This window comes from Bactrocera oleae, chromosome 2, assembly GCF_042242935.1.
Source record: "Bactrocera oleae isolate idBacOlea1 chromosome 2, idBacOlea1, whole genome shotgun sequence".
Lineage (NCBI taxonomy): Eukaryota > Metazoa > Arthropoda > Insecta > Diptera > Tephritidae > Bactrocera > Bactrocera oleae.
In genome coordinates, this window is record NC_091536.1 from 21,014,326 (window position 1) to 21,039,666 (window position 25,341).

At 36.3% G+C, this 25,341-nt stretch overlaps 5 protein-coding genes across 18 annotated transcripts in view; 2 read left to right on the top strand and 3 right to left on the bottom strand.

Moving 5' to 3' along the window:
- Positions 1-14,097, bottom strand: part of osa (trithorax group protein osa) — a 93,272-nt gene extending 79,175 nt beyond the window's left edge. For 8 of the 12 annotated variants that reach the window (XM_036377403.2, XM_036377405.2, XM_036377402.2 and 5 more), the window contains exons 1-2: positions 12,527-14,097; positions 9,374-10,364 (exon numbers count right to left, since the gene is read on the bottom strand). In XM_036377403.2, the coding sequence (XP_036233296.2) occupies positions 9,374-10,261 (888 nt within the window). In that variant the 5' untranslated portion in view covers positions 10,262-10,364; positions 12,527-14,097. The other 4 variants (XM_070111268.1, XM_070111272.1, XM_070111273.1 and 1 more) reach the window with 4 other exon arrangements.
- Positions 14,098-14,415: 318 nt separating this feature from the next.
- On the top strand, positions 14,416-15,456 carry Vps37B (vacuolar protein sorting 37B). The gene has a single exon (XM_036377717.2). The coding sequence runs from the start codon at positions 14,589-14,591 to the stop codon at positions 15,219-15,221; it is 633 nt and encodes a 210-aa protein (XP_036233610.2). The 5' UTR covers positions 14,416-14,588; the 3' UTR covers positions 15,222-15,456.
- Positions 15,457-15,518: 62 nt separating this feature from the next.
- Positions 15,519-18,585, bottom strand: Kat60 (Katanin 60). Of its 3 annotated transcripts, none has more exons than XM_070111372.1 (7): positions 18,399-18,585; positions 17,656-17,877; positions 17,371-17,594; positions 16,949-17,310; positions 16,763-16,884; positions 16,041-16,597; positions 15,519-15,979 (listed from the first exon to the last, which is right to left on the bottom strand). In XM_070111372.1, exons 1-7 carry the CDS (start codon positions 18,408-18,410, stop codon positions 15,781-15,783), a joined length of 1,698 nt encoding a protein of 565 aa, XP_069967473.1. In that variant the 5' UTR covers positions 18,411-18,585; the 3' UTR covers positions 15,519-15,780. The 3 variants fall into 3 exon arrangements, with proteins under 3 accessions (XP_069967473.1, XP_036234057.1, XP_069967477.1); XM_036378164.2 differs by lacking the exon at positions 18,399-18,585 and adding an exon at positions 18,298-18,376; XM_070111376.1 differs by lacking the exon at positions 18,399-18,585 and adding an exon at positions 18,251-18,269.
- A 333-nt stretch (positions 18,586-18,918) lies between these two features.
- Positions 18,919-23,515, top strand: Mms19 (MMS19 nucleotide excision repair protein). Its single transcript, XM_014233380.3, has 7 exons — positions 18,919-19,146; positions 19,204-19,587; positions 19,653-20,002; positions 20,059-21,540; positions 21,599-21,844; positions 21,902-22,069; positions 23,023-23,515. Exons 1-7 carry the CDS (start codon positions 19,062-19,064, stop codon positions 23,212-23,214), a joined length of 2,907 nt encoding a protein of 968 aa, XP_014088855.2. The 5' UTR covers positions 18,919-19,061; the 3' UTR covers positions 23,215-23,515.
- A 2-nt stretch (positions 23,516-23,517) lies between these two features.
- Positions 23,518-24,853, bottom strand: rtp (MORN repeat-containing protein retinophilin). The gene is made up of 3 exons (XM_014233385.3): positions 24,539-24,853; positions 24,192-24,462; positions 23,518-24,126 (listed from the first exon to the last, which is right to left on the bottom strand). Exons 1-3 carry the CDS (start codon positions 24,558-24,560, stop codon positions 23,859-23,861), a joined length of 561 nt encoding a protein of 186 aa, XP_014088860.2. The 5' UTR covers positions 24,561-24,853; the 3' UTR covers positions 23,518-23,858.
- Between the last annotated feature and the right edge of the window lie 488 nt (positions 24,854-25,341).

Below are 25,341 nucleotides of genomic sequence, written 5' to 3' on the forward strand. Positions count from 1 at the left end.
ATATATACAGACGGACGGACAGACATGGCATGGACATGGCTAAATCAATTCAGCTCATCATGCTGATCATTTATGTATATATTTTGTAGTCTCCGACGTTTCCTTCTGGGTGCTTTTCGTGACAAAATTAATATACCCCGCGTTACAGGATTTTGCTTGATTCGTGCAGATTTAAAGTAGATTCACATAAAATATTTTCAGAAATGTTCCAATTGGCTCTCTACATAACCAAAAATTTTGCAGTAAATCAAGCAATGTACAGTAAGTTACGAAATATATACAATTTTACATAGCAATCGTACACATAAAGGTTCCTGCCCCCACGATGATGCAGCACAGCTGTTTTTTACATAACAAGTAAAACAAGAACAGACTCTCTTCTGAATGGCCTTGAACTTAATGGTTTCGCGTATAAACCAAAAAGTACGACGAAAAAATAAATGCGAAGAAACCACCGACAAGCAAAGAGGCAATGAACCAACCAACTCCTCGACTGACTGACAAAGCAGCAACATAAAAAAATGTAAATATGTGAACATAATAGCGCAAAAGTGAGTACATTTCAACAAACTCATACCTATACTATGTAAATATGTATGTTTATGGTAGTGACGTCGCAGACGTTGGCTATAGTGCTAAGTATGAAAATGGCATTGACGTCGATGATGGTGCGGACGCACTCGACGCCTGCGTAGCGGTACTATTTGCGAGACACACAACTCCACAATCTTCAAAGTTAGCGAACAATTCACAGACATATCTATATACATTTGTATGTATGTATATATGGCTGAGAGTGGAAATTGGCAGCCGCAGTGACGCGCAGGTGTCGTTTTAAGAAGTGGCATAATGCGAAAACACTGCACGCGTCAAAGAAGAATAACTTTAAATTTTAAATTTGGTTTTGGGCTTATCGGCACACGCCAACCAACAAGCGAGATAGTAAGTATAAACAAGAACAACAAAAAAACTTTATGATTTCGCTGGCATAGCACAAAGTATGTACATATGTATGTACATTATAAAGCTCTTTGGTTATATTGACGTACATATGTATATAAATATATATAAAAATATATACTGTATTTATATCTGTAGAATTCAATTGTAAGCACTGTGAAAATACAATACGGAAATCAACACAGGCCAGTTTCATATCCTTGCTATTTCTTCTTTGCCATCGTAAGATTCGCTTGTTTCTTCATTGTTCTCTTGTTATTGTTATTGCAAGGCATCGCGGTTCGGTTGGACTTCAACCTGTCAGTCCACCTTGCACTTTTTTTTATCTCCTTTAACACATTTCCTCAACGCGCACATGTTTATATGTTATTTATATTTATTATATGGGGCTACTTCCTCTTTGTGAACATATTCTTCGCCTGCAAGTGGCGCCAGCTTGTCTACCCAGCGGCGCAGCACAGCCCAAACCATGCTTCAAGAAGACATCAACAACACAGTCATTCGATAATAAAGGCAACAACAACAATAATAAAATAAAATGCAACAACAAAAGCGCGTAAGTACTCACATTACCGTTGCTTCATTCATTAATACGAATTTTTCTGTTCTGTCGTTTTTTCCTGTTGTGCGTTTTTCTGTTTTGGTCTGTTTTTATTTACATTTTCTCTTTGATTTGTTTTATTTATCATATATAATGCCGGCTTGCATACATATACATACTTGTATGTATGTATGTATGTCAACTTTCATATCGTCTACCAGACCACCATTATTCACTGCAAGGCAGCACAGCCAGTCAAAGTAAGCGTTTGTATGTTTGTGTGTCAGCGCCGGTTAATTCTTTGCCACGACCTGATTGCTTTCATGCACTCGTACGTATGTACGTATCTTCTTATAGATACGGTTTGTGTATTGATATGTATGTATTTAAGTTATGCACACATATTATATTTGATTGTTTATACCTTTGACTGCGAACACGGCTGCTGCTCAAAGTCCATTGACTCAATCGTTTGCACAAAAAAAAAAAAAAAAACAAAGAGAAAAAAAACTATGCAAACTTATATCTTAACGTTGTTGCTTGCTGTTGTTATTGTTGTGGCTATTTGTGCCACCATCGCCACGTCAGTTAGCACTTGTTTGAATGAAATTTAAATTCAGCACATTTAATGATTTCGACACACACTTACATATGTATATACATAAGCGCATACAGCCATAGATACATACGTATGCCATATAAATTGCTTTGTTTCAATCGATTTTTTCTTAATTTCTATTTTTTCTTGCTTAACCATCAGCGCGTACTTGCACAATAGTCGCTTTAATCTATGTTTCTATTTATATATATATGTATACATACATATGTTTATTTTTATTTTATATTTCATATATACAAGCATATATATTTATTTTTACTCTTCATTCAATTCTTTAAGTTAATGGCATATTTTTAAATTTTATTGCATAAAATGTGTGTTTGCGTCATTATTAGATTAGGTTTGGTTGGGTCATTGAACTATAAATTAACGGGTTACATCCACTTGTTAATTTCAACAATGCTTTTTTATTTTGCTTATTTGTATATCAAATGTACTTACATACATATATTTGATAATATTTACCGAATTTGAAGTTGATCCGGCAAATAGTTTTGGAGATGTAAGCGTATTTGTAAAAATTTATTTTTCTTAGTGTTATCGGCTGCCATAACTTTAAACCCCTCGTTTTTTTTTAACACTTATTTTTGGAGTCGATGAGGAAAATGGTTTCGAAACAGCTGGATCGATCGACATTAAATTGTCACACGACCTTTTCAGATATATTTGTCAGGAATAAGATTTCTGATAAAAATTTCGATTTTTTGAGCCACTCGGATATGTAAATTTTTTCACAAACAGTTCTTTTTTGATAAGTCGCCATTTTGTCACAATCAAATTTTTGACTAATATTCTGGTGATTACCTGTATTCATCTATTGTAATAATCTTTTTTTTTTGGATTTGGTATATGAGCCAAATTTTCCAGACACCTTTTTTCGGTGCTCCTCCTGGAAATTAGCTCAAGGGAAACCAAGGTTTTTCAAAATGAATGAGCGATTATTAAAGTACATTGATTGAATGCTGTAAATGTACATTATTTTTATTTATTTATTAAATAAAATGCTTCTGGAAAAAAATCAGAGAAATTTTCTGAATTGCAAGTACATATACCCTACAAGAAACTGCTGATGGGTTCACCAATACACTCACATTTCTTATGTCAGTACTGACGGACGGTTTACTTATCCACTGACCGTCACTGTTGTTATACAGAGACGTCTTCGAATCATATTGCTTACATGCGTAAGAATGAAAATTTATTTTCATATTTTATTATTTAATTATATTTTTTGTTGCAATCCTTTTTATTTTTATGTATATTATTATAAATAATTTTGATTAAAAGTTTAAAATTTATTAAAGAAATAAAAGCTATATTATCTACTGCACAAAAAAATTTTTCGCTTGTGATAGATTTACAGTCATAACTGACAATTTTCAGCTATGATGGATTTATGGTCAGCAATGACTCAGAAAAAGACATGAGAGTGAGCTGTATAGATATATAGTGATTCAATTCCGAATACCCATGTGTTAAAGAGAGATGCAAACTCACACACATACGTTTGTTTACATTAGTTTTTGCACAAGGCTCTTAAGAAAATGATAGAAACTTCGTTCTGCGCGCTGAAAATTTTTTCAGCTGTGACTGTCATATGACCAGTCAGATGACTGTCACTCTTCTTGTAGGGTAACTACTTAAGAAAACTGACAAATAGTCGTTATTGTTATTGCACACAAACATTCCTATTTAAAAATTCTCACTTATATATGTATGTATACAAATATTTTGAGATATGCCTAGTTTTCGCCCAACTGCTTTAATTTCACTAAACAACGGAAAGCACCCGTTTCTTATTGTTTGTTGTTCCGATTTTTTCTTCAATGCACAGCTGGTACTTCCTTTACTTTGCTTCCTCTTCTGCAACTCAATTAGTTGCTTCCGCCTCAACAGGCTTAACGTGTTTACTTTTTAAATGGCGTGTTCATCTTATACTTTGTTCCACGCATATTAGGACTGATTTGGTTTTGTCTTCGTTTATGTTTATGTTCTCCTTGAAATCGCTTTGCGTGCTTAGCACTCATTCGTGGATACATGCACTTAAATCTAACATTTAGGTATATTTTAGTCTTGAGTAATACACGTACATATGTAGATACGTATTTCCTTCCTCTCTTCTTCTTTCGGTGTTTTTTATCAGTTGAAAGTAGCAAAGTTGCATGCTGATGTAAAACATATGTTTAGTGTTCGAGATAGCTGTCTTTCGACACACCTAGGCCTTTAGGAGGCCCCTTGTGATAGGTTTTCCAGATAACGATCTGAAAATTTGCACACAACCTTTTACGGACCTTTTGACGGAAATATCGATATCGAATCACTATAGCATACAGCTGCCAAACAAACTGACCTATCAAAGTCAAGATAAATATCTAATACGAAATGCACCTGTTAAAGGATTTGGAAATATATTGAGCTGATAGTGTCTCAGCCGTAAGAGCACTCAGGACAATTACTAAATTGTACTGTACTCCAAGCAAATATACACCACAAAGTAGGTAGGTAGGTAGAGTGACTGTCTCTCGACACATCTAGGCCCTTAGAAGGCGCATTGTGATACCACCGGTATCAAAGTTCCCCCACTCTATTGGCTCCTCTCTGAACCACATCGTACTTCTGATGAAGTTCATCAGTAAGACAAGTTTTATCCTTGCAACCTCCGAGACGTCGTCAAGAAACGCTCGACCCCAGCCACCACGAAGAAAAACAGAAATAAGTTAAGTATTTAAAGTTGATCAGCTGTTGTTTTGGTGTTGCCAAGTGTATGTTGTTACGGTATGTAGTCAAAAACAAATTTACGAACAATTAAAAATGACAGCCAAAATGTGGTGCAAGTGCAAGTCGTACTCTTAGATATGTATGCACATTAAATTTTGTGTCTATCGATCGCAAAGCAAAAGGAGGGCAATGTGGCGCTTGCCGCTATGGTGCATTATCTGTTATTTTTATAAGATTTCACTCTTTGTGGCCCTTTTGTTTTTGTTATTATTTGCATCGTTCGTGCACAGCCGGTGCTCAAGCTCGTAATGTTCGACTATGCTGCAGACAATTGTTGTTTGAAACGAAGCAAAAATGTGAAAACAAAAATAGCAAATGAAATGTTTTATTCTACAATTTTACAAGCTTTGTGCAATGCGGCAGCGATGCAGCAGTCTTATAGCTTTTTGTATGCGCTTGTGTGCTGCTATAAGAGGTACGAGGTACATAGACCAGAGTGAGGGAGCAGCGAGAGGAGTGTTTTTAATGATGCGCCTTGTTGCATTTCATTGGTGCTGACTGCAGTGACTTCTTGACGTTGCGCTCCTCACAACGTTTTCTATGTTTACCAATTCCTTCCTTTTGCATTATTTTATTGCTTCTTGGTGTTTGTTTTTAGTTTCTCATAGTTATATCGAGGTATACTATATTTTCTGGGTCATAACAGTATAAATATACACACGCATGTTTGGTTCTCGCCATTGTGGTTATAATTTACCATGTTACACACTCGTAAAAACAAAAAAAAGTAACATTGCAACAGCTGTGTAAGCAATCTGCGATTATAGCAAGACGGCCAGGCGGCAAGCATTTGCACAAAAAAGTAAATATTAAAATAAGATTAATTTTAACTACAGTACTCTGTAGATAAAATTAGAACAACTAAGTTTAATATCTTACTGGACCTAAGCATACAGTACATAAAAAAAGAAAAATGTTTAATGAAAACAAAACTTTACTACTTTTAGTTTTTTATTTGCTGTATTTCTACGTATATTTATAATTCGAAACCCGAAAATAGAATACCAGAATCGACCAATAACCGCTCCTGTTTTTAGCCAAAGAATTTTTCATGTCATTTAATGACATTCAGCAAATACACCTTTGTTATTAAACTTAAAAAAATTAAATATTTTTGCTTTTATTTTTCACCAAACACATGTCACAATATCAACCTAATTAATTAGTTTTTACTTTTTTATTTGTTTTTAATGAAATACTCAATTGTTCTTTTAGGCACACGTCCTTTTCTCACCAAGAAGCTGCTCATTTGCCTGCACCGCCGATATCGGACCAGTATAGCATAAAACTGCCATACAAACTGAACGATCAAAATTAAGTTTTTGTATGGAAAACTTTTTAATTTGACAAGATATCTTCACGAAATTTGACATGGAGTATTGTCCAAGGCAACAGTACAAATTTTTCAAATTGGACAACGTAACAATATACGAGCATTTGAAAGCATTTACATTTCGGTTAATCTTTTTCAGCTGCTTGAAATTATTAAGGGTATTAACATAAACACACACACACACATGCATGCACATTCATGTACACATATATAGATATATAAGTATGCATACGTCAGTTGAATTGCTGAAAATTGACACTTAGTAACAAAAATAAAAAAAATAAAAAATATCAAGACCCGGAAGCCCTAAACTCCTCAATTACAAACATTATGACCTTAAATAGATATAGAATAACCTACATATATACACAAATTCACACACACATACTTGTATTGTGCTTGTGTTTTGTGTGAGCGCATTTTCGAGCAACGAAAAAAATTATAAAAAGTAAACAAACATCTGGTAGGCACGGCAAATCAAACGTGAGGAGTTATAACAACAATAACAACATTGTGCGAGACTTTAATGTTTAGCTACACCCCAAGGCTCTATGCGATAATAAAGTCTACAATATTGTATTATGTACTTTTATGTTTTGACTTCATTTTGCACATTTCAGTGTTATTTTGATGACGATGCTTGGGATAAATAATTGCCACTTTTTAAGTAAAAATAGAAACGTGTTTGGCGCGTGCGTGTTTAAATACATATATACCATAAAGTCATTTGACTTTCTTCACCCAAGTTAAACAGATGGCTAACAGGAACATACAAAACTATAACTCGAAGTGGGTTGACAACCATTTGAGCGCTATTTTGAAAACTTTTTCAACATATAACGTTTTTGGTGGCTATAATAACAGCAACAAATATACAGAACTCTGATATTCTAACAATAAAACATAATAGATGGTTTGTATACTTGTGTAGCTTTAGTGTTATAAAAAGTATATATGTGTGGTAAACCACTTGATTGACTATTTTCTACTATTAGCTGCGCACAACTAAATACATTTCTATACTTCAAGCCGTCTGTCTGTATACACGCTCTTTTATCGGAACCTCCGATATTAAACCACTATAACGATCAAAATCAAGTTCTTGCGTGGAAAACTTTTTTATTTTACCAGATATATTCACAAAATTTATTCGAAATTGTTGTCTAAAGCAAGGTCGAACATATTGTTAAGATCGGTAGAGTATATCATACAGCTGTCATATCCACTAAACGATCAAAATCAAGATAAATATCTTAATGTGTCTTAGCACAAACAAAAATTCCTAACAACAAATTAGCTAAATACATTTATGTGCTTCACAAATTAAGTTCCAATACTTTATCATTCACGCATTTCAAATCTAGTGGTGCTATAGCTAATAGCTGCAGCGCATATGACAGTTCCAATACAATGTCCACTCACATTAAGAATTGTCTATATTTTGAGTAGCCCAACAATAATAACTACAGCCGGCATATACATATGTATGTATGTATGTAAGTAGCAACCAAATCGGTTTAACTGTAGAGATGGATGTGCGCGTTGAGCACTAACAATACCAGAAACCAAAACAAAAAAACAAGTGGAGCAAAAATACTACAACGTACATATATAAAAAATAACATTTGTCTGAATGCATGTGTATGTACATGTATAAGTAAGTCAGCCAGCCACCATAAGCGCAATAGTGTCCACCTCCACCTTCCGTCAATGCTGGTACGCTTTTACCATCTTTGTATCCTTTTAAATCGTGGCTGAAATTGAACTGATGCCGGTTGGAATGTTGTCTGGCTTTAAACGGCTTGGCCTGGTTACTCTATGGACACACTCTCAACTTAACTTGAACCTTAAAGATTTTATATCACATTTTGTTGTGTGCCTTTTTGATGGGAATGAAGGCTGTGTTATTGTTGTTTGTTGGGTAAAAGATGCCGCCGCGCCGGTTGATGTTTTCCGTTTTGTTTTTTATTATTTCATTCATGAAAACGACAAACGTTTATTGACACACTTTTGTACACATGTACCGTTGCATACATATTTACGGTGGCAAGTGCTGTGCATACACGAGGACTATGCATAAAAAACATAAAAACACAAAATATTTAGCGCTCTATGTTTGCCCGTGTGTATGTTGGCAACATTGTCTTATATCAGACAGTCTGTATGTCAATTTGTATGGTATATAGCAGCATGTAAGTTGACGTTGACCGCACAGCCCAACTAGGCACGCGCTTGTGCATATGTACGGCTGTTAGTAAGTACATGTTTATGGGTAATTGTATTCGAACGACTATATCCGTTCTTACTAGTACCCATGTAGTACTATTATGTAAGTATGTAGTTATTTATTTATATCTGCATTTACATATGTATGTATGCTGATGTATGCGTGTATGTATGTAGTTGCATATTTATACACTCTGTGGATTGTTTGTTTTCCTTTTGATTTCTGTCCGTATTATAAATACTCTTTTATATTTTTTGTTGTGATTATTTTGTTTACCTGTTGTTGTTGGTCGCGCCATGTTGCCCTTGCTGATGATTTAAGGCGGCAAATTTTACTCAACTCGAACGACAGTATGAATGAATAAAACGCGAGGGTACGACTCGACGTATTTTTACATATTTGAATACACACATACATACAATGTATATTTATTTATGTACGTCTAAGTATACATAACTACACACAACGTTGGCATGAGTAAGCGTTTGGGAAACCCCAACTAGAAAAGCATCAACGGCCAGCTAATCGTTTGTTTGTAGACAAAAAACAAAAAAAAAATAAAATATTCCGCCGGTTGTAGCGTTGCCTGCTTGATAAGCGAGTCAGGAGAAGTGTTATTGGCACTTGAAGCTTTTATTCATATTTTCTAAGATAAATTATGTCAAAAATGCATATATTTATTTTGCACCTATTCACAAAAACTTTTTTAACTTCAGGTACATTTTCTACCGAATAAAATATGTAGAATAAAAAATACAATAGTTTTAAATGATTTAGATATGCCAGCACAAATAACAAAAAACTGCGAAACGCGGGCTCATTGTATATTCGACTACCAAATGACTTTCATTTAAGAAATTATATAAAACTAAGTAAACTTAATATATTATATATGTATTATTACTCCGCACTTACCGGTGGTGGCGTTCGATAAGCCTGCGACGGTCCTAATTGTGGGCTATATGGACGTGGTGGTGGCGCCCATCCTTGCTGCGCTCCATATGGTTGATGTGGTGGAGGCGGTGGTCCATGTGGTCCGCCTTGTTGTTGCTGTTGCGGAACTTGTTGCTGCTGTTGTTGTGGATCATAACTATTTGCGTAACGATGTTGTGGCGGCGGCGGTGGATGCGACGATTGTAGTAAAGAATTTAATGTGGGGGTCGGACCTTGCGGTGGCTGCCCGGGAATATATCGTTGCTGTGGTGGTCGACTCGGTGAGGCTATACCACCACCCGGTCCAGACGGTGGTCCTGGTTGTTGTTGTGGTTTGCCACTAGGAGGCGGCTGTTGCATAGGCGAATGCCCATAGCGGTATGGATCAATATTTGGATCAGGATGATGATAACGTCCGTAAACTGGATGATGCCCACCTGTAGGTGGTGGTGGCGGTCCACCCAAAGGACCTTGCCCGTATTCATCTTTTTGTGGATGCTCACCAGGATTTTGTGGGCCGCCAGGGCCTCCGGGGCCACCCTGCTGGTGAGACAAGTGTTGTTGTGGATGCTGCTGTTGATGCATATGATAATGTGATATTGCCGCAGCTGGATCACTACCAGGTTGTCCATATGAATGCGGAATTGTATGTTGTTGTGGATCACTACCGTTATTAGGTGCTGGTGGACCTCCACTGGGCGGTCCACCTCCTATGACTGAATTAAGTGGACCTGGACCACCAGGGCCACCATTTCCGCTACCACCAGTACTACCAGATCCAACTGGACCACTGGGTCCGCTTGGTGGCCCTACCCCTCCACCGCCAGCTGCACCACCCTGCCCAGAGGGTGATTTTATTTTCTCATTCATTACTTGTTTGACTCAATCCCAGGTGTATATAATTTTTGCAGTTGCTGTTGTAAGAGGCTTCTTGTTTCCGTCAACGGCCGCTGCAACTGCACTGCTGAATTATCTATGATAAAATATTAAAGGTCAAAAAAATTAAAATATTGGATTTAATGTAAAAAGAAGAAACTTCATTTGTAATAAAGATATATTTGACGGAATTTATTGAATATTTTAATTCGGAATAATGTCAGAAAAGAGAAAAATGCATGGTGATATATACTTTTGACGCTATAATAACAGCATGACTTTTGAGACCATTCGCCCAAACACAAATCTAAAAATTTCAAATGTTATATTTACTTAAAGAACTATCAGTTAGATATAGAATGTTTGAAAAAAGTTTTAAATTGATAAGATAGATTTGCCACTAGTTATTACATAGCTTTTTTCTTTTATTATGTTTACGTTACTTATATACATGGTCTAATATCTTATTCCTAAAACAATTTATTCTGACTAAATGTTGTGCTTTTTGAAAGCTGAATCAAAAACAAATCGACATAACCGGAACCCGAAATAAGTACATATTTACAAAAGTAGTCCGGTCTTTCAAAATAAAAGATATATATATAAATTTTACTAAATATAAATTAAGATATAGTTTTATATTATGTATGTATATATTTTATATAATTAGTGTGCTTATAATATAATACTTTTCTATATATTTTCTTCTTTCTTGCATTTAACTCACACCAAATGAAAACTGTTAACTTAATATTTAATGGTAAGTACAAAATATATCTCTGAAAATCATTTTTCATTAAAATAGCTTCTATTGCTGCTCAGTTCGATTGGTTTACTGTTCGTTGAGGCATGTGTATACTGCAATGCACCGAGTAGTTATGTATATACTATATTAATTCCGAAATTTGGTTTAATTGCCAACACCCCAAGTGCAAATGTGAATATGTATTATTTTTTCAATCGTGCTTTTTATAGTTTTTCAAATGTATTTACATGATGTGGCCGGTAGAAGGAGTAAATCGTTGTTATAGTGCAAAAAAAAAAAGTCTATAAAATAAGAGAGAAACATCGGAATCAGTAGCGATTGACGAGGGCTTTGAACGATATAAGCGACACGACACGGCGGCGATATAACAACGTCAAACGTTCAACATTTATTCAACAACAACAATAAAATAGTAGTAGAAATAGACAGGAATACGATACGAAGAGAACGAATGTGAATCGACACAATATGGCATGGCTACAGCTAAGCGCAGCACACCACCCTACCGTGAGAATGCTCTTTCACTATTCTCCTCTAGACCGCTCAGCAACCCGTGACAACTTCTTTCAACCTACTACTTCTTCCCACTTTCGTAGTTGCGACAACCAGGCAAGCTGGTAGAAGACAACGGCTGTGGTAAACACGCTCTCATTCAATGGCTGTGTTCGTAACGTTGTGTTGTTGGTGTTTTGCTGTGTTATCGTGCCTTCATTATATTTATCTCTTTCTATCTCATTCACTATACGTATGTATTAAAACATACCGTTTTGCTTGTCACACTTACGACTGCAAAGCAGATACTTCTGTGAGACTTTGTGCAACGCGAAAATATGATTTTAATGATTTTTTGGTAACTCGTATTTTTAATTTAATTTTACACAACACAGAGCACATTTTTTAAAATTTCACTTTCACATAAGGCAAGCTTATATATTTAATTAAATATATGCTGAATTTTATAAATTAATTTTCACGATTTCCAATGTAAAATCACTAATTTCCAACGCATTCGCTGCAAGCAACCGAGACAACGAGTCGAAAGTACGTACGTATATTCGTATGGTTCCCGGACTTTTTACTTTGGATAGCTTAAAACAACATATTTGCAGCAGCAGTCGGTTCGTTTTATACGTCGTAATATCGTAGTACTTAACAGCTCGTTGCTGCCGCGCGCACTCAGTGTTGCATTTTAATAGCAATACATGTGGAATCTTACTAACAAGTCATATTGTTTTTAACTAATATGGCATAATCTTTTAAAATAAATTCTTTTTAACAAAAAGAACATTATCTTTTAAAATAAATTTCTTAAGCAATAAAAGAAGCTTATTAATAAGTATTAAGGGCATTATAGGAACGGAAGCAAACTGCTGTAATTCTTCTACATAAATTTAATTTACCTGAAAACTAACTTTACTTGCCATTTAATTAACGTATTGTATTTGCAAATCGAAATAGGTATTTCTAGATGTGAGATAGTTTTAGATACTTACGCATTTATATCATCACTGCAACGTCGCGCATAAAAATATATATGCCCAAATATTGAAGTAGAAAACACTGTCAAATTAATATTCCTTAATCCAGCAAAATTTCCGAACGTGTAGAGTTCACAGTGCAATGCTGTTCTACGATGTTTGTGCTAAAAAGATGTGTAACAAAAACTGTTCGAATAATCACCAACAATCTGTATACGGCTTTTCCCTTCTACTTTGTCGCTTCTTCGTTCAGTTGTATTCACGATACACTCATGATTTTTCACCAGCGATTATCACCAATTCATACATAAACATTTCGAATAAGACAACAGCTCTATTTTACTTTGCTTTGTCTTACTTTACTTTTCACAATCTGCTACTTCCTATTATTCGTCGTTTTTGACTTTAATATCTGCTGTTTCTGTTCTTTGCGTACTTTGTTTTGTTTTTCGTTGTTCCCTCTACTCACTTTCTATGTATCCTACTCGTAGTCGGCTTTTTTATACCATTACTCACCAATAGGTGTGAGGGAGACATAAATAAGTACACAGTGATGATTGCAATAACAATTACCATACAGCTACGATGACCACCGTCGATGATTGCTTCACTTCTGCCAAGCGATGGTACTGCGAACGTTGTATTAAAAAGAAAACACAACGAGTTTCTTTTCTTTTGCTTATTATATCTGTGCCTTGTATTTATTTCGTCTGCTCCTTTTTCACTTTTCAATTCCTTAAACCATGCATTCGTCGATGACTTTTATTAGTGCGTAATGTCGGCACCAACTACTACTTTTATTCTATACTTAATTTTGCAATTAATGTGGAACGAGGGTAGTGTAAGCCCCGCTTCCAAGTTCTATGCTCCAAGCGATATCAAAATGATGACGAGGACTCCACCCGGAGGCTGTTCGGCAATTAATGTTTGCGCAGACGATTATTTTTAATAATCCAGCAAATGGATGATGTATTTAATGGCAAGCAAACCTTGTGTCTAACTGCACCTGCTTATCTATGCATGTTTAAACTATGGGAGTATGAATTGTTTAAAAACGATTGCAAAACTATTCATATCCATTTGTCGTAATCACTTTCACATAAACTGTTTAGTTTTTCAAAACCAACTCAAATACACTGCTATATTTGGCTCACTTACAACAATCCCAGTCCATTAATAGGTTTCTCAATTTTCTATAATCACTACGCTGCTAAAGTCTTTGAAATTTTCACAGTTTTTCACGGGGAAAGTTGGAAATTTTCGATTTTCTTTTTTCCTTTATGAGTGGAATACACGAGACCGAAGAAACGCTTGGCTTTCGGGACACGAACAAATTTTTGTGTAGTCGTCTGAAAATTTTTCACTTTGCGATACGGTCCTTTTCTTTAAACACACTTTTTACTCAAACTAATAACATTTCGATACAAATTTTTCACTCCGTTTGTTTCTGCACCATTCAATAACATTTTTAACACTTTTTCGCCCTTTAAACTAATGTATTTTATTAAAATATTCATTCAAATGCATTACCCCGAAATACACGAATATATCAAAATGGCGCACGCTAATGGAAGTGTTTGCAAAGCATTGCCAACGCGAATTACCAACATGTAACCGAATGTGGAAGCTATTTATTTCGTTCTACAATCCTATATTATCGGCTTGCCAACATAGCAATGAAACTTCCATATCCTACTAAATATCAGCCTTTGCTTAAATTTTTTTTACTACACTTAAACTTATATTACCAACTTATAAGATCTTGAAATAATATCAATCTTGGAATAAAATCGATAATATATTATGGTATTAGGGAATTTCATTATTTGAGCAATGTTAAATTTATATATTCTTTATTTAAATAGCTAAATAGGGCTGGCAGTTCTGAGTCGAAATTCCCAATGGACTTTTTGACAAGTGTGATGTTTGGTTTGAGTTTACTAGCTCGACATAAGTCGCAATTAAAGAAATAGCTTTACAGTAAATAATAACACCTTAAGGAACTCACATATTTCAAAGTATTATTTAAATTAGTGAAGCATTTCACAGTACACTCTGCCAAATAATAAAACAAAAAATGTATCAAGAGTATTTAAATCAGCTGCAATCGTCCATAGCCCCTCTCTCATCAGACGAACTCAAGGATTTACTCAACGATGACGAAAAGCTAGATGAGAAAGTGAGTGAAGTACTGGAAAACCTCAAAACACAAAAGGACGACTTACTCATCGAAAATCGGTCCAAGGCCGAGAGCAATATTGAAAAAGAACCCAGAATCATTGAATTGCGTGGAAAAGTAAATGAATTGATGGAGGAAGCAAAGGAGTCTTGTCAAGCTGTACAGGAGAAATTACTCGAAGTGAAGGAAAAATCGGGTAGCGTTAGTCAAGAAACGGCTTTAGCGTTGATACAAACAGCTGCTGCTGAAAGCGAAGAAGCAACAGACGCTTTAATTAAACAATTCACAGACAATGAGATCGGCGTAGAGGCATTCCTAGACGATTTTCTTGTTACGCGCAAAACGATGCACCTACGCAAGCTTAAAGCTGAGAAAATGCAAGAGCTAATGCGCAGGCAAACGCAAACGCCACAACGTGGTAATCCTTTATTACCAAATAGTGGATTTTATCCGACACCAGGTGTACCTGGCATGGGTGTACCGTATCCACTAGGGCCAATGATGCCGATGCCACTACCACGCCCATACTAGTAAATAATGTCCAGCTATCAAGCACTACCTTTCGAAAGATTGCGATATATTTAAAAAAGGGTGAATTATGTTAGATAATCAAGTAGCAGACACCTTTAAACATAAATATCTCATTTTTAAATATATAGTATTGTTAAAATGTTTCGTAGTGATAAATAGCTACGAGTCGCAGAAAATAAATAATAATACATTTTTAGGCACTACTAAATAAAATTATTTACAATGAAGAAAATTACGCGAGATTGTTTTTGTATATTAAATATAAATACCAGTATAAAATGACTTTAAGGGCTTCGGTTCATTGTAAATTGAAAGTTTTATTTCTCAATAAAGTTTTTGTTAGTCTTATTAATATTTTATAAAATTGATCTCTTTTTGATGCTTAATTTCGAATTTATATTATAGAACTCTTTCAACACTTCTCTAGCTATGCTATTCAAAATCAAGTTCATTACAGCCATGTTTGGCTAAACGTACGCCTTTTCAGTATCTAAGTTATATATAGTTATTTGTAATTAAAATGCTACTAATTGCAGCAAATGCGGTAATACTTCCGTCATCATGACGAACCAAACTCATTCATCCACTTTTCGTATTTTTCCAAATCTGCTTTTGATACACTCTTATTGCATCGACTAATGGCTTCTGTGAAATCTTGATTCGAAACAGGAAGATCAACTTCCTCTGTCGCCAATTGTCGTATTTGTTCCGGCGTGAGACCAGCTATTTTTCGGCGCATTGACATCATACTAGCATCCCTAAAAAAAAAATATTAATGTAAACAATTACTTCTATATAATTTAATTTCATGTAGTCCACCTGCAGACGTTGGTAATGTCAGCACCAGAATAACCCTCTAATTTCTTGGCGATTTCCGATAAGTTAACGCTTTCGTCCACCTTTACCTCACGCAGATTAATCTTAAGTAATGCTTCACGTCCTTCATCCGTTGGCAACGGTATATAAATACGTTTTTCTAATCGACGGCGTAACGCTTCATCAATGTCCCAAGGAAAATTTGTAGCAGCCAATACCATAACGACCTTCGTAGCTTCTTCGCTGCCCACCCCATCCATTTGCACCAGCAGCTCTGATTTCACACGGCGTGAGGCTTCATGTTCCGATTCAGAACCACGCCGCGAGCAAAGTGAATCAATTTCATCGATGAAAATTGTACTTGGCGCATAGAATCGCGCCATCTCGAACAACAAACGTACCATTTTCTCCGATTCTCCACGATATTTAGATGTAAGCGTTGAAGATGATACGTTGAAAAATGTTGTGCCGCATTCTGTTGCCACCGCTTTAGCTAACATTGTTTTACCCGTACCCGGAGGACCTACCATGAGTACCCCTTTCCACGGACGTCGGATGCCCTAAAGATATTTCATAAAAAAAATGTAAGCACAATGTGAAAATTATATTTCAGATTATTACACACACACTTAGATCATTACAACAAAGCAAGTATGAGTCACTCTCAGGAAATTAAACACAGCTCTTTTTTAGATTATTTTGGTATTAGAAAGCTTGTTTTTTACCTTAAAGTAGTCAGGCATAAGCATCGGCAAGACGACCGCTTCCTCTAGTAAACGTTTAGCATCATGCAGGTCGGCTATATCGTTCCAACGCACCTTAGGGTTGCGCTGCAGTATATCACGTTCTTATAAACAAAATAGTTTGTCTGTTTAAATTTAAAGAAAAATAAAAAAAAAATTTATACTCACCAAGTATATCCACCAGTTCGGCTTCCATGTGTGTACTGGGTTGAAATTTCTTTTCCTCCTTTTCTTCATTTTCCGCCGTCTCTTCATCACGACTTTCATCGTCTTTGTTACCGACATTATCGGCACCAGTTGCCGCATTACTATTAACTCCATTGCTTGAATGCAGTGTTTTTCTGCTCGATGTTGACGACGTTGATCTTCCATTCTGTTGCGCTCGTGAATTGTTTCCACCGCTCCCAGCTATGGTACGTCTAGTAGCGGCACCTCCTGTGGTATTACGTTGTGGTATTATGCTCTTGCCGGCGCCAGCAGTAGCTTTTTTGTTCGGTATACCACTACGGCTTCTATTTGGCACTGCGGGTCTATAATAGATAAGTATATGCTATTATAAATGTGTGGCGTTACAATCTCAAAATATATACTTTTCCAAGCGTGGTGGTCCCCAAACATCTGGATCTTTAGGAGGCGGAGTCCAAATGTCGGGATCGGGTCGAAACCAAGCTGAAGGATCTTTTGTTTCATCTTCACTGACTTGTGTTTTCAATTTATGTGCGAACGGTGTGTTCTGCAAATCTAGTGTCATTTCTGATAGAGTTCGCTGTATGGCTTTTATTTGCGAGTATTCTTTTTCAAACTGCTGAGCTATCTGTGCAATCAATAAAATTATTAAAATTTTTATTCATATCGAATTGCATATAATAACTTACCAACTTCCATTTACTTTTACGCAGTGAATCGTTCGTAGATTTAACCATTCGATCTAACATGCCACCTAGTCCCTCATAATATATACAAGCAGAGTCATAGTTGCCGGTATAGGCCATGTCACGCGCCAGCTTTGCGTTCTCACATATTTCCACTATTGAAGTTTTGGCCATCACGGTCATTCCTACACAAGATTTTGTCTTTTGCTTCCTACCTCGTAATAGCTATACCACATTAAAGCACGCAAGCATGCAAAAAAAATTAAATCAAAAGGTCATGTTAAGCAAAGCGATGGTGACAGCAGAGCAGCGTCATAAACCGAGCCAATATACAATATCATATAACGGCAGTGAGCCACCACCAGTTATATTGCGAAAGTAAATAAAATAATAAAAACTTAGTTAGCAAAAATGGAAAGTGAGACGGCAAATAATAGTTATAGCAATAAACATTATACACAATTAAAAAGAAACTTTTTATTGTTCAAATTTAATTGATTATTTATAAATGGAATGTAATTATTTATTTTCAATCATTGCAAATTATTTATTTTGACTCATTGCAAATGATTTATGTCCCCACCCTTTAATTATCTACCTTTATTCTATATATTATGCCTAAAAATAATCATCAATTTACTTTACTTTTTGCTTTAATGACTTTGCTGCCACTATTCGCTTTCGTCTTTGGATTTTCTTAAACTATCTTTATACGGAAGTTGCGGAAGTATTCCGATTCTACTTACGGTTATTGACATTAGATCGCGCCTTTTTCATACACTTCTAACTTTAAAACGTTTATTACTATCCTAAGTTTACGAATTAAGGCCTATTTTTAATTTAAACCGAATATTTTATTATATTTATGCCGTTAAATAAACGGGTGTAATATTTCTTCAATACTTGTCTTCTCGTTTCTCTTTTCTTATGCTTTGCCTTATCTTCTCAGAAAATGTCAACTGCCATTGCTAACAGTGTTGCTTTTCTTTTTATAAGCAAAAGATTTTTTTTTCGTTGGAATAATCTATTTTGCTTTTACCCGGATACTCCATGTTACAATATTAGTCCTATATGCATAAACTAAAACTGATGTTTGATGTTATGTTTCCAATAATATCGCTCTGCAGTCAACAAATCTTCATAATTTATAATTCGCAATGCATTTACTTATATTAAACTAATAATAAACGATAAGCAGTTCACATGCCAGTATTTAAGCACGGGGTTTAAGTGCTTGAAAACACTTTCTCATAGCAAAACTGACATCTCTAACGATTAATTCTTTATATCGAACCCATATGACATTTTTGGTGCACATTTTGGACAACTTTAATTCTTTATTTACTGTAAATAAAAGGATATATCCAGTCTTATAAACTCTTCCGATTGCTACTTGAAGATATATTGAAATGACACCTTTAACACAGGATGGTATAGAGGAAGCATTCGTTAGTGAGGCGGCACTGCAGCAGGCTGCAGCCAATGTTAGTACAAGTAAGTGCTTTATTATGGTATATTGGGTGTAATTATTAAGTGTTTGTCTGTGATTAGATATAGCCAAGGGCATATATGATGTATCATATGTTGTGGAGCAAATGGGTTTCGCTCTAACATCAACTACCTTAGAACAACGGATTAAAGGAACACAGCTTTTATCCAATGTGCTTCAACAGTTGCCAAAAGATCACCTTAATTCGAAACAAATCGAGTTCCTTACAGCTTTCTACACGGATCGGCTAAAAGATCATCACAGTGTGTTACCTGCTGTGATTGAGGGCATACATGCCTTATTGGAAATGACGGAATTGGCCGCAGAAAGTGTACCGAAAATTTTTAACACATTTTTTAAGCATAGCAGTTGTCAGTCACATCAACGAGGCGAACGTGGAAAGTGGTTCAAGATATTGCAGTTGGCTTCCCAGCGATATGATAAAGGTAGTTATTTTAATATTAACTCTATCACTTAACTCCATTAGTATGTTTCGTTTTTTGTAACGTAGAACTCAAGCAAATGGGTGGCGATTTCATGTATGGTTTGATAAATTCCATCGATGGAGAACGTGATCCACGTAATTTAGATTTTATATTTACTTTTATGCCAGATTTGATCAAGCATTTTTCGCTGTTGCATTTGGCCGAAGAAATGTTTGAAATATTTGCTTGCTATTTCCCCATTGATTTTACTCCGAGCCGGGAGGACCCTAGTAATATTTCTCGCGACGAGTTGGCTGCTAAATTATCGGATTGTTTGGTGGCATCGCCGGAATTCATTGAATGGTTGGTACCTTTGGCTTTGGACAAACTGGAAAGCGATTTGATAGAGGCCAAATTGGATTCGTTGGAACTTTTGGTAAAATTGTAAATTTTATTTTTAACTAATATTATCAACGACTCGTAAAATTACAGCGCAAGGCGGCAGTAAATTTTACAACTAAATCAATATCGGATCATTTCGATGTGATCTGGACATCGTTGAAATCGGAAATTTTCCCAGGAGCCGGTAATTCGGATATTGTTTCCGCAGGACTTGTTCTATTGCGAACCATTTTGGAGCAGGCCTATAAAACGCCAGATATCAGTCACAGTTACCAAACCAAGGTGCTAGGTACAATTTTAACTCATCTAAGTGACGTCAATCAACGTCTGTACAATCCATCCACGGCCATCGCATTGGTATGTGTCGCCGGCGATCCACTTTTCGCTGGCGATCGTATACTTAATACCTTTTTATTGAAACTAAACACTATTGGTGATGGCGAAGGCGACAAGGTAGCTGCGTACAATGAAGAGCAACGTCTTAAAGTGTACGCAATTGTAGCACAGCTATTTAAAATAGTTGCAATACGCGATTGTTTAGAGAAGCTCAATCGAACTACATGCGATCAAATTCATGCGGATATTATTACAATACTACGAATTAATATAGACGCTGATGTTCAACAACAAAATATTGATTTAAAAAACTCCGCACTAAGCGTATTGACCGAGAGTGTGCCATTAATTAGCGAAAAAAATCGTGCCCTCCTCTACAAAGTACTTATACAGCTAATCACACACGACTCACTCGAGATGGAGTGCATAGAGCTGTTGGAATTGCTGGGCGCTTTGTATCCAATTGAAATGCAATCCAACTGCATTGATGTTTTAATACGAAATTTTGCCATTTATTCGAATTTCGTAAAGCGTAAAGTATTCCAGCATTTGTTGCGCCTGGTCATACATGCGGCATTCACATCGCGAGTACTAGATTTAGTATGGCATTATGCATTCGGTCAAAATATACCACAAGATGTACAATTGTTAGCGCTTGAAGCGGTTAATATGCTATTGAATAGCGACGATACACGTCTAATCGTCGAGCTGCAGAACAATAATTGTCTTATTGCAAAGCTGGTGGAGTTGGCACTGGGAGCGGTAGCTCTCAGTATACCTGCTTTAGAACAAATCGCCACAGCAATTTGTCGTATTGAACAACATTTGTCTATTTCCGAACAATATGTAATTGCCACGGAATACTTACCGCAGTTGAAATTACAGTCTGCCGCACATTTGTATGTCGCCAAAGGCCTGCTGGGTCGCTTGCATCAGGACATTAGTCTGGATGAGTTTTTCGAATGGCTGCTCACCGAGTTGACGCAACAATCGTTGAGCGCTAATCAAGCGGGTGAAGATAAGGAGAAATTGCGTACCGTTGCATGTCAGTTGCTTTGCAGTATGGTTAATCGCATGGATGACAATGAACAAAACCATAGTAATTTGAATAAGATACTGTTGTTACTGAAGGACAAAATAAAAGAAGACAACACACTGGCGGTGGATACTTTGGCGTGGATGACCAAAGGCCTTATTGTTGCTGGTAGTGACTTGGCTGCTGAAATTATTGAAACCGTGCGTACTTTGTATCGGAAAGAGTGTATAATTTCATAAACTACCAATTTGTTTGCAGCTTACAGAATTGTTGGAACATCCTATCCTATGTACAGTTGCAACACGTGCATTTGAAGTCATCGCAATGGAGTGTGAACAGCTGTTTTTGCCAAAGGTGAAAATCCTATACAGGCAGAAGCTGTTCAATACGGTTTTAGCGAAGCTGGGTAATAAGCTGAATGCACATTCCGAAAATTACCTGATTGCTTTTATTTTTGTGCTGAAAAGTGCACCGCACACTGTGCAGCAAATGAATATTGAACAGGTATTTAAATCAAGTTTTATTTTATAAACGCTAATTTATTTAGCTGACCGATTTCAGATTGGTCCACTGCTTTTCAAATCGCTGGATTGTGATTACACGACAATGCTTTACATCTCACTGGACATTTGTGGACGTTTTGTTGCAATGCGTGATGAGTACTTTCTTAGGCATTTGGTTCATTTAATACCGAGATGTGTACAGTTGTCCAAATACCAAAAGTCTATGGTAAGTACAACGGCAAAATTTTTTGTAAAAATCGCCCTTCACTAGAACTAATCCCTCAGTTTTTGAGATATCGAGCTGAAATTTTGCACACGTTCTGTTCCCTACAAGAAGCTGTTCATTTGTCAAAAACGATATCGGACAACTATAGTATAGCATATACCTACCATACAAACTGAACGATCGAAATTGTTCAAATCGTACCACTATAGCATATCGCTGTATTACAAACTGACCGATCAATATCAAAGCTACAGATCTTTTTATACACTTTTATGCTATAAGAAAAGCACCTGCGAAGCGTATTATACAATAGCTTCAGTGTAACCGAAGTTAATGTTTTTTCTTGTTTTTCTTAGCCATCATATAGCTATTATACTGATTTTCGCTGATCAAGAAAAAGCGAATAACTTATAATAATAGATCTTACTATACAACTACTCAAGACTACTTTATGTGCCCTTCACAGTGGAGCCATCAACACCTTCACCGACTCCCTCTCGGTGAATGGCGTCTAGAAGTCAAACCACCACCCATAGTAGACGTAGAGTTCGAGTTGCCTCGTGAATCCAGAGTGACCCTCGCGCAACTTCGTTCTGGATATTGTAGCAGGTTAAAATCCTACTTATCCAGAATAGACCCCGACATACCAAATATATGTCCAGCGAGCAATGAGTCTCCGCATGATACTAACGACCTCTTTGCATGCCCAACGAACCCAACTTATCTAACACCCATTTCCCTATGACTGATCGACCCAGTCGAAACAGCTCGTATCCTGGGCCTCCCGTTATATGACCTCGACAACAACCAAACTATAACTTATCACCCAAGCGGGGACTAGGTAACCGTTACAACAACAACCACTACTTTATACTCGGTTCCGTTCGTCTTTCTAACTCATTTTCATTTAATATTTAATTCAAGGCTTCTAATCCTTTGCTTGCAATTTGCAGAAAGTTCGAATATACGCTTTAAGTCTGCTACACGACATTACCAAATATCCGACGCATGTACTGTTAACACATAAAGTGGATGTTGTGCTGGAACTGGCAGCCGCACTGGACGATCATAAGCGCTTGGTTCGCAATGCAGCTGTACGTACGCGGAACGCTTGGTTCTTGGTGGGCACAGACGATGCCAATTAATGCATGGACAAGTGGATGCTGCCACATTCAATAGGAATAAGCGTCCTTGATTGTGTTGTTTTTGTTTTAGGTTCGATATACATCAATGTTCACGAAGACAAGTACAATAATGTAGCAATAAACTAGATAAACAGCGGACAATTTCATATGGACATACAATATATACATATGTACATACTATATAGATGTACATGTATGTATGTTTGTGCGCACAGTGGTTTTTAAAAATTAGCAATTTTAATTTATAAACACATTTTACAAGGAACTGAAAAAAATAAACTAGAAAACCAAAATAATAAAACATTGTTTTCTTAATTTTATTTTTGGGCTAATTACTTCAACGTTTATTCGTAAACGATAAGATGAACATTATTTTGTTTATATTGTTGTTACGAGAGTAAGTAGCATTTCAAAAACGTGTATACTTTTGCGAAAGATCTGGTAGTGTTGTTTGTGGATGCAATAGTTGGAGTCCACTTCGTTGCGGTACCATAGAACCGACTGTTATGGGAACATACATATATGCATATGCAGGTATGTATTTGCTCAGATCGTTTATATGATTGTTGCATATGTAAGTATGTATGTATATATGTATAGTTATATTATGTATGTTTTGTACATGTGTGCATGCATGCTTAAGGCTAATACGGATGGTCACACAGCGAACGTGCCATAAGCGCACATTTTTGCGCGCGCTGCACTACGTCGGGACAGCGTTGCTTACGTACCAGGCGACAGTCTTGAAAGAAGCCTTCGTTGCGCGGAAAGCCATTTGTGAAATCGCGAAAAGTCAGCAATCCGAGTCCCCAGATTTTGCCACCACGAAATTCACCTTCGAATTTCATGCCATCGGAACGCCAAAATATGCCATGACCATGGAACCAACCATGCATAAATTCACCTTCGTATCTAATAACACGATTAATAAGTATGAATACGAATTTTCAACATTTTTTAAACATTTGCTAGCTCACTTAGCGCCATCGGAGAACCATAGACAACCGAGGCCATGACTCAATCCATCGGAGAATTGGCCGTCGTAACGTGTGCCATCGGGAAATTGTAAATGACCAATACCATGCTTCTGGCCGCGCTGATCCCATTCACCGATATAACGTGTGGAGTCCTCATACCGCCAACCACCAACTTTTACAGCACCAAAGGAAGTGGTGTTTTCGTTGCGAGCGTGATGTGCGCCACCGCCACCACCGGCCATCATACCGCGATTCACTTCACTTACGATACCTACGAGAGTGAAGTTAACAGTTAATGGTATTCAATATCAAATAAGTGTAGGCAAATGTGTTCCTATCCATCTCACTTTGATCCTCGTAGTCGTCCATGCTTCTTATTGGCTCTTTTGTGGAAGGTATTTATTAATTTTTTATTGAATTGTTTGTTAAGTAAAATGCAAACTGCAATGAAAAAGTAATGTAAACTGAATGCTAAATGTTGCTGGAATGGAATGCAATGAAAATACACTCAAATTCTTAGTAGAAGCGCTACATATAACGCGATATGCATTTTTTGTCCGTTAGAAGGGGGCTTCAACTGCAGGAGAATGTTGCTGTTGAATGCTTAAGCAGGCCAGCGGGCATACAACTATTCTGGGCCATTAATTTTTAAAAACGATTTTTTAAAATATGCTGATGGATATAGAAAATGTAAGGTAAGCATTTTATTTTAATTTATCTGTAACACCTTTTTTGCATATGCATGTTTATTTCTAACTGTAAGAATAACGTCTAAAAATTTTCAAAAACTACGTAAAATCGTGTTTACCCAAAACTATTCAACAAGATAACTGGTAATATTTTTTAATATTATTTTCATTTAAAAAAAAGATATATTAAGTACGTTTAAGCCACTTCAAACGGTTTCTGCTGTTGCACGCGTAGCGTTTTAGCGCATTCCACATGTCTACTATACACACGCCTTTTTTCGACTTGTTTGGCTTCTTGGCACAGCTGCAGCATTGAGTGCTTTTCCAAATCCAAATCTAATTAACATATTTTGCCTGGAAATTGTCAATATTTCGACCAAATTTCTTTGCTTGTGCTCATTTCTTCAGTGTCTAGTCACCTCGCTTGAATGTCAAATCTAAACGTTCAGTATTTAGCAGTT